At 43.1% G+C, this 17189-nt stretch overlaps 4 protein-coding genes across 6 annotated transcripts; 1 reads left to right on the forward strand and 3 right to left on the reverse strand.

The window, feature by feature from the left end:
- Window positions 1-1582: 1582 nt before the first annotated feature.
- On the forward strand, window positions 1583-5947 carry LOC135636210 (vesicle transport protein GOT1-like). Of its 3 annotated transcripts, none has more exons than XM_065147831.1 (7): window positions 1583-1698; window positions 3910-3968; window positions 4740-4831; window positions 4938-5018; window positions 5101-5198; window positions 5474-5555; window positions 5627-5947. In XM_065147831.1, the coding sequence occupies exons 2-7, from the start codon at window positions 3938-3940 to the stop codon at window positions 5738-5740; spliced, it is 498 nt and encodes a 165-aa protein (XP_065003903.1). In that variant the 5' UTR covers window positions 1583-1698; window positions 3910-3937; the 3' UTR covers window positions 5741-5947. The 3 variants fall into 3 exon arrangements, with proteins under 3 accessions (XP_065003903.1, XP_065003904.1, XP_065003906.1); XM_065147832.1 differs by having other exon boundaries at window positions 5659-5947; XM_065147834.1 differs by having other exon boundaries at window positions 5721-5947.
- A 645-nt stretch (window positions 5948-6592) lies between these two features.
- On the reverse strand, window positions 6593-8166 carry LOC135636235 (uncharacterized protein At4g06744-like). Its single transcript, XM_065147870.1, has one exon. It carries the CDS (start codon window positions 8119-8121, stop codon window positions 6775-6777), a length of 1347 nt encoding a protein of 448 aa, XP_065003942.1. The 5' UTR covers window positions 8122-8166; the 3' UTR covers window positions 6593-6774.
- A 1676-nt stretch (window positions 8167-9842) lies between these two features.
- LOC135636234 (oryzain alpha chain-like) lies at window positions 9843-14007 on the reverse strand. The gene is made up of 5 exons (XM_065147869.1): window positions 13147-14007; window positions 12765-13000; window positions 12539-12679; window positions 11593-12042; window positions 9843-10245 (listed from the first exon to the last, which is right to left on the reverse strand). The coding sequence occupies exons 1-5, from the start codon at window positions 13628-13630 to the stop codon at window positions 10147-10149; spliced, it is 1410 nt and encodes a 469-aa protein (XP_065003941.1). The 5' UTR covers window positions 13631-14007; the 3' UTR covers window positions 9843-10146.
- Window positions 14008-14685: 678 nt separating this feature from the next.
- Window positions 14686-16384, reverse strand: LOC103980742 (cinnamyl alcohol dehydrogenase 2). Its single transcript, XM_009397227.3, has 5 exons — window positions 16136-16384; window positions 15947-16060; window positions 15649-15876; window positions 15077-15516; window positions 14686-15003 (listed from the first exon to the last, which is right to left on the reverse strand). Exons 1-5 carry the CDS (start codon window positions 16222-16224, stop codon window positions 14801-14803), a joined length of 1074 nt encoding a protein of 357 aa, XP_009395502.2. The 5' UTR covers window positions 16225-16384; the 3' UTR covers window positions 14686-14800.
- Between the last annotated feature and the right edge of the window lie 805 nt (window positions 16385-17189).

Consider the following 17189-nt stretch of genomic DNA (forward strand, 5'->3'; position numbering starts at 1 on the left):
CTCTCTCTCTCTCAATAATAGAACAGGAGGTAGGTGCTCTGCTAGAATCCAAGCCTTCAGCACGAAAGGAAATAGGGTTTCAGCACACAGACCAAGTTCAGCTTCCTGCTTTTGACCTGTAGTAGATGGCATTCAGCTGGTCCCAAAGGGTCTCAAGCCATCCATCACACACAGCACCAGAGAAGGAGATGCTTTCTCCCCTTGGCTAAACTCTTCCAGTTACCAGTACTGCTTCTCTCTACCCATAATAATTCACTAGATATCATTACTCCTCACACAATCCACATACACCTCTGCAGCATCTCATGTGAAGCCTGTACTTGGCTGCTGGCCTTCGGGTTTCCTTTTCAGCAATGGGTGACAGGAAATCGACCGAGACGTAGAGATGAAAGTGAAAGGTTGAAGACAAAGAAAATGGAAGGGTTAAGCCAGGGATGTGTGTGGCACTTGGTATCTTCTTCTTCTTCCTCTCACCCTGACGCTGACACTTCTCCACTTCTGGTGTTTCTTCAGAGGGTGGAAGTACTGGTTGTGCTCTTCACAATTAGAAATGGGTACCTCGAAGTTTGAATTATGAGAGCAGCAGCAGCAACACGTGAACTGAAGTGTGAGATTACGTACAAGACCACAAAACACAGAGATATATGGGGAAGAGAAAGATTTCAGATGGGATTTGGAAAGACTCTAGTCTCATGTGCTATGATATTTCCAAGTGCTATGGCATCACCCTTAATGATTGGTGTCGTCTCAAGTTATACTGTCGTCTAACTTAGTTATTGTCACCTAACTCACTCTTTCTCTTTCTCTTTGTAGGGTTTCATCCTTCCTTTTTCTTTCTTTCGGGGCTTTGCCATGCACTGATCTCACTCCTTGTCCATGCATGCACGTGATCGTCCCCATGCATGCAAACGCCCTCGTACCCTAAGCTCATACTCAGTGGACTCCACAGAAGTGGCATGAAGTCACATTAATACACAGAGAGAGAGAGAGAGAGAGAGAGAGAGAGAGAGAGAGAGAGAGAGAGGCCACTGTTTCGCAACCATTGTAGGTCTTCCTCATTATGAGACCCCACACAGTGACTGCACTTTCCGTGTCGAAAGGAAGATAATGTCACCTTACTCGTACTGTTGTTGTCTGTGTGCATCGTGATAATAAAGCTTGAAGCTTTTCATGGGAGCTTTTACGCAGACAAAAAATCCTGCTAGTTTGATCATATTATGGACCTTTGATTTCATCTCTTGCAGTCTCAACAAGAACAGTCATCCAATATGCATAATTGCCTGGAACTACTCAACTACGATTCATGTGTTTTATGTCATTTTTGTAGTATATTTTCTTATGTTTTTTGTTGCATATATTAATATGCAACCATCGATTTATTTTTTGGTATACTATTTCTTTGTTATTTTGTTATTATTTATCATTTTATTATTATTAGTTTGATGATCCCTTCAATTATTCTCAGTTTATAGATTCGATTCGTGATCATTCGAACCGCGCCTTGTGCTACGGCTCGAGTTACGACTCGAATCTCCATCGACACGCGTCACTTTAGTTTTCAGCCCATTTCGCAACGTAAGTCGTTGCACTGAACAGGTTCGTCCCCTCCTACGGTCTTCACAGCGACACGACCGTAAGCCCCTCCCGAATTCCTCGCCGTCGACTCTTCCCTTCCCTTTCCGCCCATCGGAAGTTTTCGTAAGTTAGCGATCTCTGCCTCTTTTTCGTGATCACGCTCCGCCGTTAATTTGGAGACTCTTGTGGTGATTCTTCCGTTGATCCGTTCTTGGATTCGTTCGTCTTGTGTATTTTCCCGAGCCTTTTTCTTCCCTGTAATATCTGCGTTCGTGGGAATGACGATCGATCGCCACTCCTTTCATTTTGTGAAGTACGGCGGTCAGATATGATTGTTTCTGTCTCATTTTGTAGGTCCATTTTTCAGCTTGTTTAACTTTGTATGTTGCTGATGTTGAAACCCTAACTCTCTTGCTTTTATGGTCACTTTTTCTTGCCTTTCTTGGATTATCAGATATTAAAGCTGTTTGTTGTACTCTGCAACGTGGGGTGGCTGGTAGAGGTTGTTTGTATCAGTAGATACGATTTTGGATATCTTGACAGCTGACGCGTGTGAATTTTGCATTGATTGTGTGGATATTTAGACAAATAGCTAACTCAGACCTACTTGTCAGGGAAATGTCTTGGATTGGAAGTCTCTGAAAGCAACTCTGATTGAGAAAACACAGAGTAAGAAAGAAATAAAAGATTTATGCTGTGCTTAGGAAAAGTGAGATTTTTATTTTGGTTAATATAGATAACATGATACTTAGAATTATAGTTGAACAAATGGTCCAAAGATGGAATGCTGAGCCCATTTGTGTTCCCGTAGTTGGAAGATTTGAGTGGCAAAAGTTGAATAAGTTTGTGAGGACTATGCTTTAGGTAACCATTTATTGAATTGGCCAAGACAGATTTTTGGCACAGGGGTGCAGAATTTGAGCCGAAAAGTATGAAAACTAAGTAACAGCGGAAAACATGCTTTTACAAATATTTTAAGTTCTCTCATATTAAGCTGGCCCATTTGAATATAGGAACACCAGTTATCATCAGTGTTATAGAACATGCTAATTTGGCCATTTGATGGCATTAAAAATGAGAGCTATAGAAAAGATACATGATGTTCTGTCTTCTAAATCAGTTTTCACATATCATAAAATGGATTTTGATGGATATCATCCTTATGAGTAAGGGTGGACCTTTGCTAGTCAAGAAAGTAGTGGTAGGGTTAATATTTAGAACAGCTCCCTACTTTTATTAAGAGAATGGAGCAGTATTTGGAAATTAATCTGTATAGGACTAGAGGATACATTTGGCTTAGACAAGAAAGGGGTTCGATGGTTTCATACTGAAAATATCTATTAAAAAAATCTAGCTATAAATTTAGGTTTTCCGTTGAATTACAGGTTGATATATTAAAAATTTATGAGAATCGTGCAAGTTAATTTTTACAAATTTCAATGGCAACAAAAGATTGATGCAGCCGACCTCAAATAGCTAAGACTTATGGCTTTATTGTTGCTGTTGTAGTATGAGAATCATGCAAGTTAGTGACTACTGAACCATTGATATGAGGCTGTTAGATCATACGTGGAAATAGTAGATGATAGATAGCATAAAATGGTGGACCAGGTTAATGCAAAAATTGATCAGACTGTAAAATCTCATGCTTAGATCTGCTTTAGAAAGAATTGTAGTTTTATGGAAAAAAGCAGAAGCTTGTAGGTAAATTAAGATGGGGAAGAGGATTTTTGTTAATTAAGGTAGATATCTGAGGTGGTCTAAAATTTAAGGAGGAATAAATTTGTTGATCAGCCCCTTCTATCTTTCTACTAGAAAGGTATTGTGAGATTTTAGCACGCAAAAGCTTAAATAATTTGTGTTTACTGGCAAATTGGTACATCTTTGAATTATGACAAAATCTTGACAATTCTGACTAATCTACAACTTTTGAACAATGACAACACACTTACTGACTTGTTCTTCTCCATGACTCATAGATTTTATTTTTTTATTCAACACTTGTGTTATATTCTTTTTCTTTAATTCTAGAGTAGAAATTTCTGTTGATTTTATTTGTCTTGATTTGATTTATATTTATAAAGCAACTATAAGACTGAAACACAAATTTAATGATTTGGATCACACATCACATTGATTTGGGATGCAAAGTATTAAATGTGTGACTAGAACACAGTTCCAAGGGCGAGTCGGGCGTAGAGATATTTGCATGTGGTGGGAAGTTACAAATTGATCCTTTTAAACATCTTGACCATGCTTGTGAAGGAACATGACCAATAATTTTCATATATGTGTTTTTCTAACTTGGTAGCTTACACTTTCTTGCTGTTGCAGGTTCCTGCTCACCAGCTAGTTTGACACCATGGTCTCATTTGAGATGAATGATCTGAAAAGTATGAATTTTTCTCAAAATGCATTTCGGTGTTTTAGTCGAATTATCTCCAATGCACAATTGTGCGTTAAGGGATCCACGTATCTCCTAAATTATCTATATTTGTTATAGCTGAAATGAATAACTTTTTAACTTACTCGTCGAGCATTTAAATTTATTGTGGTGTATTTCTATACCTACTACAAATGGTAAAGGCTTCAGAGTCAACCTCCCTTTTGAGAATGGATTTATACATTTTGTCTCTGTAACATGTACTACTATAATAATAATGACAAGAAGCCATCAATCAAGGATTAAGGTTTTGGTCGCACAGTCTCTACGGACTAGTATTTACTAGTCTGACCACGAGCTTCCATGCTAACCGCGTGCTTTCATGCTCGATATTTTTACACACCAAGCATACCACTTGGTTATGTCACCAATACTATACCTTGAGTGTTAAGCCTACCACTTATCACCTTCCCATTAAATTCTCATTTTCCTCACCTGATTCTGCCGCTTTTCAACCAAGAATTTCTTTCTTCTCCAATTTTTTCCCCTTAATTTCTTCTTCAAATTGCTCCTATTTTGTGTCAAATTTCTCAAATAGCTTGATTAGAGTCTATCTCTCTTGCTATGGTGTGGATTTCTTGATAGGAAGCTTTGTTTTTCTTCAAATCACAAGATTAGCACCATGTTTATTACTTAATTTCTCTTGTAAAATAAAATTGAATGACAGTATGATCCTTGTGAATTGTATGATCTCATCTTCTAACTTCAAGTCTGTCACCAGAAATTGGGCTGGGCTTGACGGGGTTTGGGATATTTTTCTCAATCCTGGGAATCATCTTTTTCTTCGATAAGGGACTTCTGGCTATGGGGAATGTGAGTTTTGTCTCTTTTAAAACCAGATGCCTTCCCTCCATGTTGTTTATTTGGTCTTTTTTCTTTTCTTGCAACTACTGAAAAACTTGTCCTTGGTGCACTCCAGATTCTCTTTCTGTCAGGCGTGATGCTGACCATTGGGCTGAAATCCACGATGCAGTTTTTCACTAAGCCTAAGAATTTCAAGGTTCATTTCTAAATCTAAAATGTCATCCTAAAATGGTTCTTGTGGATCATCATAATTTCTTAGTTTATAGACCATTTGACAGGGTACAATTTCATTTGGATCTGGCTTCACTTTAGTGCTTATTGGATGGCCTGTCATTGGCATGATCTTGGAATCGTATGGATTCATCATTCTCTTCCGGTGAGGAATGTTTTCTTCTGGCCATTTGCACAAAGATTACACCTTTGCACACTCGTATCTAAATGTTTGATATCTCCACTTTTCCTTTCTGTACCATGAAGGGCTTGATAAGCTTCCCTGCCAAGTATTTAGTGCACTTCTGTTATGTAGGAAATAGGTGCCTTTGTGCATCAAAGGATCTTCATTTAGCTTGCTTTTAATTTGGACAACTGGATAGATTGAGCTTTATCTTTGATATTTTATCATTCTTGTTGCTGACTCGGTTTACCTGGCAGTGGCTTTTGGTCAACACTAGCGATATTTTCACAAAGGATCCCTATAATTGGCTGGTTACTCCAACAGCCATTTGTATCATCGGTAAGGAGATACACATTGAATGATTAAAGTTACTAACCAAGGCTAAGTTTCAGTTTCTATGGTTTAAATAGTCATTCTGCATTTTTCATCTCTTGTTTTGCAGTTCTTTAATCGCTACAGAGGCAATAGAGTCCCGGTATAATTGGTCAACAAATTTTTTTGTAGATGCATGCCCAACATATTGAAGTTCTATGTGCATAGCAGTCAACTAAAGCTCCAGACTGGCGATTTTACTTTTTCATTCTTGTGTTGGATTAAAGGTTTGAAATTGTTGTCAGATAATTGATATCTTGATTAGGTTAATTACTCGATCCCTGTAATATAGCCTTTCCCTTGGATGTCATGAGCTTGTAGATATACTTTTGATCAAAGTAACATAATCTTTTCTGCAACCCTTGATACAGAGTGACAGTAGGACTTGTTGCTTTGCACAAGTGCTTTCTTGCTTGATAAACTGGGTTGTTTCTGACTTCATGTGAAAGACCAGTCAGTGAATTCGATGTAGCATATTTTTATCAGAACTTGCATTTTTGGTCCAAGTTGATGTGACAACATGATGACATCCTATTCTATCTACATATCAATCAGGCATAGTGAAACTAAACAGGTTACAGTTTCAAGATGTAGAGATACAAACCACATTAGTTCAAGAACGCTTTTTAGTGCTTTTGCTTCCAATTGTAAATGTGTTTTATCCGATAGCATTGTAATCGATCAATGTGAGCATTGCTTTTGACTTTCTACAGATGTAGAGGATGGATTCAGTCGATCATTGGGAGTGCCGTCCCCTCTGAATCTAGACAGTCATTAGCCCTATGATTTGGTGGAATCAAGTTTCATGCGTTATGCATGGTCAACCATGTTTAGACATGTTGCGAACATTAGCCACTGGCCATATCTTGTGGCTTTCCCGGTTGGTGATCCATCGCAATAAGAAAGAGAAAGAACCGCATTCTTCGATTCTTTTGCGCGCACCGACAAGGCGTCCAGCTCATGTATCGGATTGCGATCTATCTCTACTTTTATCATATTGATGATGGCTTGGAAAAGGCCTCGTCGCCGCAATCGTGTTATTATTCAACTGCGCTAAATTACCCTTTCTTGGTTCTTACAGTTGAACAAGAAGAAGACCGAGAATACAAGTTGCAGGGCGGAAATATATGAAAGAGATGAAGATATGAGGAGAAGAAGTGATGATGCTGCAGTGTCTGGTAATCTGTTAATTCGGCGGTGGTTGATGAAGCGCCTTATAGGTCATGTACTCTGACGACGTCGACTTCGACGCCGCCGGCTTTACCGAACAATTCGAGAGGCTGCATGGAATATAGTGCGACACCGGGCAGTGCTTCGGCCGCCACAGGAATTTGGAGCATTCCGACGGCGGCCGCTGCTCCGGCAGTCCCACTATGCAGTTATGCCGCACGTCGAGCACTTCGCTCTTGACCAAGTCCCAGCAGGAGAGTCCCAGCGAGGTGAAGTAGTTCCCCGACAGCGACAGGTTCGCCAAGTTGCCGTCCTTGGCCAGCCGGCATACCACGTCCGGCACCTCCCCGTAGAGCAGATTCCCCGCCAGGTTCAGCTGCTCCACCTTGAGCAGGCAGCCGAAGGACCACGGTATCGGCCCGGTGACCTGATTGAACCCCGCGTCGAACACCGTCGCAATGCTCAGTAATCCGATCTCGTACGGTAGGCAGCCGGAGAGCTTGTTGTTGAGGAAGAGCACCTCGACCAGGGTTTTTGACGCGTTGCAGATGGACCGGGGGATCGGCCCGGTGAAGCCGTTGTTGGCCAGGGTCAGGTAGGCCACTGGCGAGCTGCCGAGGTCGGCCGGCAGCGGCTGGAAGAAGTTGTTGTTGTTGAGGAAGAGCACGTCGAGGTCGAGGGCGAAGACGGAGGCCGGGACGGAGCCGGCGAAGAGGTTGTAACGGAGGTCTAGAAAGATGAGGTTGCTTAGCGCGAGGACGTCGGCCGGGAACGGGCCGGAGTGGAGGTTGTTGCTGACGTCGAGCTCGTAGAGGTAGGGAAGGCCGGTGAGGTCGGGGATGGGGCCGGAGAAGTTGTTGGAGTTGGCGTGGAAGAGCGCGACGTCGGGGAGCTGGTCGACGAAGCCGGCGACAGTCGGCGCGCAGAGGCGGAAGCCATTGAAGTCTACGGAGGCGATGGTGGGCGTGTCGGGGGAGTCCGGCGGGGCTGCACAATAGAAGCCCTGGTAGGTGCAAGGCCGGTAGCCCACCCATGTCTGGATGACGCCATTAGGATCGCAGGTGATGCTCCGCTTGAAGCGTTGGATGACGAGGTAGGCGTAGTACTGCTTGAGGTTGGGGAAGTCGGAGGGCTGCGGCTCGGACGACGGTGGCGACGCAGGCGGTGAGCAGCCGCCAGAATCATCCGTTGGAGATGGCGACGCAGTGGGGCTCTCGCTGCCACTACCACTGCCCCCGACGCCAACGCCGATGCTAATCTCAATGGCTTTTCTCTGTCGCTCCAATTGCGCACGGCCACTGAGGGAGGGAGAGATGAGGAGGAAGATGATGCAGAGAACCAGCAGCAGTGTTCTGATAGCCATGTTAAAGCTCCTCTTCCTTCATTTGGTTCCTCCTCCTAACTTGTTTGTTTCCGTGCAGTGTAGTGTTGTGATATATGTCTCGATCTTGAGACTGTTTGGCCGAGAGAGAGAGAGAGAGAGAGGGAGGAAAGCGACAAAAAGAGGGAGGGAGGGGCCCGAAGGTCACGAGGAGAACAGAATCATACTTTGCGCAAAAGAAGGAGATGGATTGGGGACAATAATACAGTGGTCGCGGTTGGACGGGGAGGAGTCTACGGTGGGGACTGAACACGGATGGCCATGGGAGGATTGGTTGGTAAGACTCAACTGTTCATCTTCTTTAATAGGGTTTTGTTTGCCTGCTGCTGCTGGTGATGGGATTGTCACAGGAAACTAGCATGAATGCAGAGGTGAGTTCCACTCTTCTAGTCGAGTTATTAGGGTTCTTTTAATCACTTAGTACTGCTTCAGTAAAGAGCATAGATTTGGATGAACTGATCCTTCGAACTAAGTTTTTATCAGTGGGAATAGTTATCATTAATCTTTTGTGGAGGTATAAGACCTTGGGCAGTATCTAGCACATGTGAAATCATTGGTATGACTCGTTGGATCTATTCGATGCATCCTTTAGCAGACATTATTGCTTTCTGTCAGTCAGAGCATTTGGCATATTCTAAACTGATGAATCATTCTGAAACTGTGTGTGTGTGTGTGTGAGAGAGAGAGAGAGAGTTAAATTTAGGAATTGCTTTTATGTTTTAATTTGTACTATGAACTTAATTATGTAAGTATAGGTAATGCCAAAGTATTATTCTTAAGTTCTCTCTCAAATTTATCAATATAAGAGCAAACATTTAAGATTTTTTTAGATGAGTCCATTTCCTGCACTGTTGCTTTCCTAAACCAAGAACTAGTGATGTCCTAGTCATGAAAGTCCAAGTTGATCTCACATGACAATGGTGGGAAGCTTATAATGCTTTATATTTAAGATCTTTTTGGCTAAGATGAAACCTTTTCCTGCATTGTTGCTTTTGCAAACCAAGAACTAGTGATATCCTAGTCATGAAACTCCAAATTGTTCTCACAATTTGGTGGCAGTGGTGGAAAGCTTACTTCTTTCTCTTTTTCATAATGCCATATATAATTCCTTCTTTTTCTCATCCACCCACTTTAAGTTCTTTTGGTGTCTCTGCACTGCATACAAGAATAATGTCAAACTCTCTTGCTTTTATTGTTTGTTAGGTCTGAGGTCCATTGTTGATGCTTCACTGTGTTGATGCTTCACTGGAAGTGTAGTAGAAGATGTTATAGGAACACCTTGACAAACAATGAGTATGTTTAGAACAGGTGGTGATAGGAAAGTGATCATCTATGGGAAAATGCAACAGTAGGTTGACTCGATGGAACTTTCTTCATCACCCTTTTCCCCAAGGACAGAAGAATGGCACAATAACCCCAGAAAACCTAATTGAAGCTGCAACTTTCAGTGTTTACAGAGACCAAGAAAAAGAAAACATTGTTATTGAGGTTTTCAGAAGACTGATGATGAAGGAAGAAGACATCAAACAAGTGAAACCCATTTTAGTACCTTTCATGGAGTAAGCTAACTGAGGACATGGTAGCACATAGGATGAAGTCTTAACATATTAGCTAGTAAATAGAAATAGGTGATGAGGACATCATTGCCAACATGTCATCTCATGAAACAACAAATCAACATGAACAACAGAAGCTAGATGGCATGAACTAATCCCCTGACCTTCTTTAGCATCAATGAATCTTTGAAGCTCATGAAAAGTGAATGGACTCATACAACATCTCATTTGAAGGTTGTATCTTGGAAAGCAAATGACAACTTGAATTATACATGATTAAGCAGTAAACCATCTTTTGGCTTGTCTGACATTAGAAATTTGAACACTTACATAGATGTTGTCAAATAAGCAACAAGCTAAGCTTTCAGTTCATAAAGTAGGGGAGAAGTATGCAGTTTGAGCCACTGGGGCAATCTTAATTCTCTCCGCAAAGAAATCAATGCATGAATCTTCATATTTCGATCTTCTTGCTCTCGTCATCCGAGTATGCCCAATGTGGCTTCGCAGGAATGCGATCAAGAGCTTTCACTCCCAGTGGGTTGTCTTTGCTCTGTTCATACACATAAAAGTGTGAAATGGAAATGAACAGATATCGAAAAACACAGTCCAAAATATTCTTGAAGATAAATAGAGCATGAGGTTATACATAGATATTCATATTCCAGGTCATTATGCTAAATACAACATGAGTCATCACCATTACTGCAGGAATACAACCCCCACCCAGAATCAAACTAGACGAGGACTAATCATTTGTTTGTAACTTTGTATACCTAAAGGTAATTATATGGAAATAACTCAAGCTTCGCTTTTTTGCAAGCATGCATAAGCTCAGCTACCAGGTAAAAGATAAGAAGTGCCATCTGTTGGCAACTTTGTATCCAGCTTGACATCTAAATAAGACATGACAGTGATATGGGCCTGCTGCCAGTTATGTATTTGTATGTATGCAGCTGGACCACAGTACCAGTCCTAAAAGTCATTTGGCGTATTGTAAAGCTGGTAACTTAAGGAGCACAGAACCATGCTCTAATGACCTCAACTCGCATGTAAATGAGGAAAGTCAATAACAAGATACAACTTTTTAACCCAAGTCTGAACCGAGATACATTTGATCAGCTATGGAATAAGTCGGCATGGAACCAAACTTGGAGTATATGTGAAATTTTATGAAAAAAAAGTAGGTGTACATGCACACACCTGACACATTAAAACTTTTCTGGTCTTTAACAGGATTTGTAAGAACTCTTTTATCAAAATTTTGAAACTAATATTTTGGACACATCGTTCTTGTTTGTTTCCACTTGAGTTCTTTATTAACAAGTGTCTTCTGTGTCTCACTGATAAATGTGTATATTTCCATCTTTATGACTGCTTAAGCCTAGAATGTTAGAGTTCTCAATGCTTAGTAGAGTGGAATAATACTTTTTAGGGACATGATATGAATTAGAGTTGACAAAGTAATATGTTCGAACTTGTACCATGCTTCAAGTTTGAAATAGAAGTGGATTTAAATCAAGATTCAAAAGAGACTTGTGTAAGACATGAATGATGCATGAATTTAGCTTATCTACTTGCTCAATATAGGCTCAAGCATGGTTTGGTATAGAATTAAGCTTGATGCAGTCTTGATCTACTTTGTAACAAGTAGAATTTGTTCATTTATCTAAGCTCAAAATACTTGATCAAACTGAATTCTATTACAATACAACTTATGAATTCATGTTCCAGGTTTTAAGTTAAGCAGATTTACTGGCATGACTCTTTTTAAGTTTTACACGAAGTTTATGAATACTGTATTTTTTCTTCGGATGACTGAGGATTATCTGATATCAAACAGTGATACTTTGATGATAAGATTGGCAGGCATGAGAAGTTTCCAAAAGCATGAGATTACCAGTTGACAAGTTCCGGCCTGGACATTGCAGACGGGGAAGTCAGGGGGGCAGCAGCTGCGGTGATCTTCACAGCAGGTTGCACCTTCAACAGGACAGCATCCCCAGGCGAAGCAGTGACGGCCATACTCATAGACACAACAACAAGTGGTGCTCGACGGGCAGGAGAAGTACTTGTCACACGTGATCGGAGGGCTCACGGGCGAGGGAGGACTCGGTCCAGGATTGGGCGGATTCTGACCCTTCTTTGTGGGGTAAGAAGGTTCTATCGCGATCCCGCACTTGCCGGTGGATGTGTTCAAGTTGCGCTCCATCCTGATATAGCCAGCCTCTCCCCAGTCACTGCTCCATGAGTTCCTGACGATCCAGTAATCCTTGCCATTTTCAGTACCATAGCCAACAACAACTACACCATGATCCAGCTTTGTGTCACATCTTCCTGTGAAAACTCCCTGAAACAAATATTGCACAGCTTGTAACACAAAAGAAAAAGGAATAGTAGATAGTAGCATTTACAGACGACAATTGTAGAAACATGAAAGCATAGTTGTTGTCAAATGCTGATCTAATTGTTGTCTTTGTGTTCTGAATTAATCCGAAGCTGTACTTATTGAATGCATCAGATCCTTTTGAGATATGTTTCAAGGCTTAAGGAGCTCTGCAATTTAAACACATATTATGATTGAAAATGCCTATACATTGAATTCTGGCACAAAATCTATAGTATTTCCTCTACCCAATAATTCTTCACAAAAAGTTAGATCTGACAGCCTATGAATGTTTGATAATTCTCAACATATAAAACTAATATGATCCAATCCCCAATTACACTGAAGAAAATGTATACTTTCCTTAAAGATGATACTCTCATTGTGTGAGACTACTACTTACTACCAATACCATGACAAGATGATCTCATCGAGAATCAAAGCTTCACGGCGATCTTACCGATTTGTAGAGCTGGAATTCCCTGCCGCCAGCCTCGATGGCAACACTCACAGGTTGGTTCGCGACAGCCTTCTGCAGGGCCTTCTCATCGTTCGCAGGTACGTCTTCGTATCCATCGATCACCACAACTTTAGCAAGTTTCTGCAACAATCATCAGGCCCATTCACCATGAGAACGATCTGGCTCATTACTACGAAGAGATCATAGCAGACGCCGTGGGAATTACTCGGTGTTGGTCGCACTTCCCGTCGCGGGCCTTGTAAGGGTAGTCGTCCTCGGTGTCGACGCCACCGTTGCCGATGATGAACTCGAAAGCATAGTCCATGAGTCCGCCATTGCATCCCTGGTTGTAGGCGCTGTCGCAGTCCACGAGCTCCTGCTCCGACAGAGTCACCAGATCGCCTGTCACGATCTTGTTTACCCCTTCCACCGCAGCGATGGTGGAGAAGGCCCAGCAACTCCCTGTTCCATTCATCAGCTACTTCTCTAAGCCATTTCCTTCGCAAAGCATTAGATAGATCCATATGGAAGCGGAGACGAGGAAGGAGGAGCCATGGAAGGGTATGTGGTAAGTCTCCATGAGAGAAGAGAAGGAAAGGGAAACTAACCGCAGCTCCCCTGGTCCTTCACGGCTGCCACGGCGCCCTTCTCCCTCCAATCCACGGACTCCGGCAACTCGTCGCCCGCCTCGTGCCGGTACCGGTCGCTCGGGGCCCTGAGCCGGCGGGCAGTGCCGCCGGCCCTCGTGCCCAGGTACGTCGCCCGGTACTCCTCGTTGGTGAGGTCCGCGAAGCGGTTGAGACCAAGGATGAACCCGTACGCCTCGGCGTCGGCGTTGTGGGCGTCGATGAAGCGCAGGTTGTCCTTGAACACCTCGAACCGCCGCTCCCGCTCTCCCAGCGCGTTGTGCACCCTCCCGTGCTCCGCCACCCACGCGTCGTACATACGCCGCACCTCCTCCTCGCTCCTTTCCAAGCCCCGCGCGCCGTGCTCCTCGTCGTAACTAATGATCGACATGTCCGGCGCGGCGAAGGCGGCGGCGAGGCCGAGGAGGAGGAAGACGGCAAGCGAAGCCATGGGAACCGTGCCCATGTTGGGAGGTGAGAGGAGAGAGGGGCGCAAGGTGGGATTTTGATGGGATGGTGGGGCTAAAGCTCAGATTTTTATAGCGAGGATCGATGAGACAGCGACGGATTGGGACGCGGAAGCCGTGGATTAACCAAGAGAAGCGGGGTATGAAAGAGCTCTCCTCGCCCTTCAATTAGAATGAGAGGAAACAGCGGGGGCGTCACTGACGTATGGACAGCGAAGCAAGATGAGGTGAAGCACGAATCCCTCGTCTAATAAGGGAAGGGATCTGGAAGCGGAAAGGTAGGAGAAAGAGCAATTGAGCCAAAGCCTAAAGGAGACGAGGAGCTCCAACAATGAGCCAATCAATTAAAGGCCTCCCCATGAAAACAGGGGAGGAGGGGGTAAGAACAGGGGACTCTTGTCATGGATGGTGTTCATCCATTGGCTGCTGAAACTGACTCAATAATTTATCTTTGATTCTTCTTCTTGTCACATTATATTTGTATAAAAGTTAGGGCGATTCATCTTTTTTTTTTAATACTTTTTTCCATAAGGATATCATAATTTTATTGATATCTTAAATATCTTTTGTCGATATCTTTCTTTTACATCTGATTTTATCCTTTCGTAATTATCTTTGTCTCATAATTTTTTTTCATCATAATCATTTAAAAGTTATATTATAATCATAAGATAGATACGAACATAGTTTAAAGATTAAGTAAAAGTATGACGAATAGATAAGAGGATGAGGCTACGACAATAGTATAATCAAAATAATAAATAAAAAAAAGAATAAGATAGTTTTAAGATAAAAATAATATAACAAAAATAAAAGTAAGATAACTTTAAGATGATTAGTACGAGACCTTACGAAGGGGAATGAGATGACTATAATTGAATGAAAGCTACGACGTTGAATCAACAGGTCAGGAGAGAAACATTGATAAGAGACATTTAGGATTTTAGAAAAAAATTATGAGAATCAAATAAAAAACTAAAAAACACATATATATATATATATATATATATATATATATATATATATATATAAAGGTAGTTTTGCTCATAAAATATGTGCCCATCACAATCTTGTCCAGAAATAGTCGGCAAATCACAATATCCATATCGAGCAGGAAAGCATGCATAGGAAAGAAAGGTGAGGGACGAGATTTGTAAGCGGGACTTGAATCAAGCGTCGAGATTGCTGCCGGCCACATCCACGACGAAGCGATACCGGACGTCGTTACGCTCCAGTCGCCGGAAGGCTTCGTTCACGTACTCCATCTTCACCACCTCGATAGTGGAGGTCACCCCTCTCTCCACGCAAAACTCCAGCATTTCTTGCGTCTCCTGCATGCTCCCTATGAAGCTCCCGGTGATGCACTTCCGCCCTGCAACCACCACGGCGGAACGGCGTATGCTAATGGTCGCAGGAAAACGTAGTAGCAATAGTATTTGTCTTACCCAGCATCACCATGGGAGTGAGGAACTGCAGCGGCTGGTTGATGACGCCCAACAGGATCAGCTTGCCGTCCAGCTTCAGCAGCGGGAGGAAGCGCTCCAGCGGATGGAACGCCGGCACGGTGTCGACGATGTAGTCGAGGCTGTCGGCGGCGGCGGCCATCGCGTCCTCGTCGGAGCTGACGAGGTAGGCGTCGGCGCCGAGGTGGTCGACGGCCTCGGCGCGCTTGCGATGGGAGGAGCTGATGACGGTGACGTGGTGACCCATTGCCTTGGCGAACTTGACCCCCATGTGGCCCACGCCACCAAGGCCAAGAATCCCGGCCCTGAGACCGCTGGCCGTCAGCCCGAAGTGCTTCAGGGGGCTGTACACAGTCACCCCGGCGCAGAGGAGCGGAGCAGCTTGCTCAGGGGCCAGAGCTGAAGGAATCCTCACCAAGAACCTGGTGAATCATCATAGGGAGCACGATTTGAGCCCAACCTATCATCAAACGTTCCACGAACGAATGGTGTTCGAGCTTTTGTCCCAGCGATAGAACGAGAAGAACAAAAGAAGAATCCAGCCATCTACTCACTGCTGATCCACCACCATAGCCGACGCGAACCCGCCTTGGGTGGGCTTCCCGTCGGCGTACACATCGTTGTACGACCAGACCTTCTTGTTGCAGTACTGCTCGACGCCCGCCTTGCATGGCGCACACTCGCGGCAGCATCCGACGATCACGCCGGCGCCCACCGTGTCGCCCAGCCTGAACCTGGTCACCTCCGCCCCCACCTCCACCACCTCCCCCACCACCTCATGCCTTCGCACAAAGCAACCAAACGCATCAGCAACATGGTGAGATCAACGATGTATGTTCATGCAACACGTACCCAGGAACCATGGGATACTTGGAGCCGCCAAGGTCGTTCTTGGTCTGGTGGAGATCGGTGTGGCAAACACCGCAGAAGAGCACCTTGATCACCACGTCTTCCGGTCCCGTCTTCCTGGTTACAGTCACCATAGCTTTGGTGTTGGTGAAGGCAAACACATATCTGATACAGAGATGAGCTAATGATTACCTCAAGGTGAAGGTGTAGGGCGATAAGATCCCACTGGCATCTCTTGCAGCCCATCCAGTGATCGTTCTCCCAGTCGCAACGCTGCCCATTCTTCTCAGGCTGAGGAGGAAGGAGGAAGCACTGCGGTCAGCTTAAAGAAACAGAAGGTGATCTGATAAATATACAGGAAAGGAGTATGGTGCTGTGTCATTCTGAAGTGTGCTTTAAGGCAATGGGGGAAGATAGGGAGGTGATGGCAACGAGGTGGGGAAAGGAAGGGTGGAGTTGATGGAATGCGGTAGGTGGAAGTGGCATCAGACTCATCCTCCCCAACACTTTCTTGGGAGCTTGCGGCCATGGCAAGGATTCAAGCAATGTAAGTTTTTTCTGTATTGATTGTGTTACAGTAAGACTCAAGCCATGGTTGGCAAGTAGGTTGGAACTTGGACAACCAGGAAGCAAACATTGATGTCTCACATTTTTGTGAAGTGCCCAGAATCATTAATGAGGTAAAACAAGATGAAACAATCATGATGCCTCTTGTGGATGATCAGAAAGAAATAAGATTGAGCCCATTCACACTTCATCAGACATTTGAAGGAATTTGGAAGAGAGTTTGAAGATCAACATCCAGAAACAAAATCTTGTTCAATGAAGGGGTGATATTTAATGCATCATGGCTTCTTGTGATGACATGAGATTGACATAATCCAAGGAGATACAAGTCTGATTAGCTAACAGATTAATCAAATGAACTATTCACAGGTGTTGAGATAAGAATTTTGAAACATTATGGCAGAGCAGATGAGCAGAGGAAGAAAGGCATGGTTTTGGACATACATGATTTCCAAGGTTGGTTCAACTGCTACTGGGTCCTTTTTTTTTTCATGTATTGGTGTGGTTTACAAACTCTTCCAAGAATTCCTTGTTGAAGTCAAGATTTCCCAAGATTAAGCTATATTATGTGTGATAATAATTTGACATTAGATGTGAACTGAGTTTGTTGATATATATATATATATATATATATATATATATATATATATATATATATTCTACTAAAATTTCTAAATTA

The sequence above is a fragment of the Musa acuminata genome, chromosome BXJ3-4, assembly GCF_036884655.1.
Source record: "Musa acuminata AAA Group cultivar baxijiao chromosome BXJ3-4, Cavendish_Baxijiao_AAA, whole genome shotgun sequence".
Classification (NCBI taxonomy): Eukaryota; Viridiplantae; Streptophyta; class Magnoliopsida; order Zingiberales; family Musaceae; genus Musa; species Musa acuminata.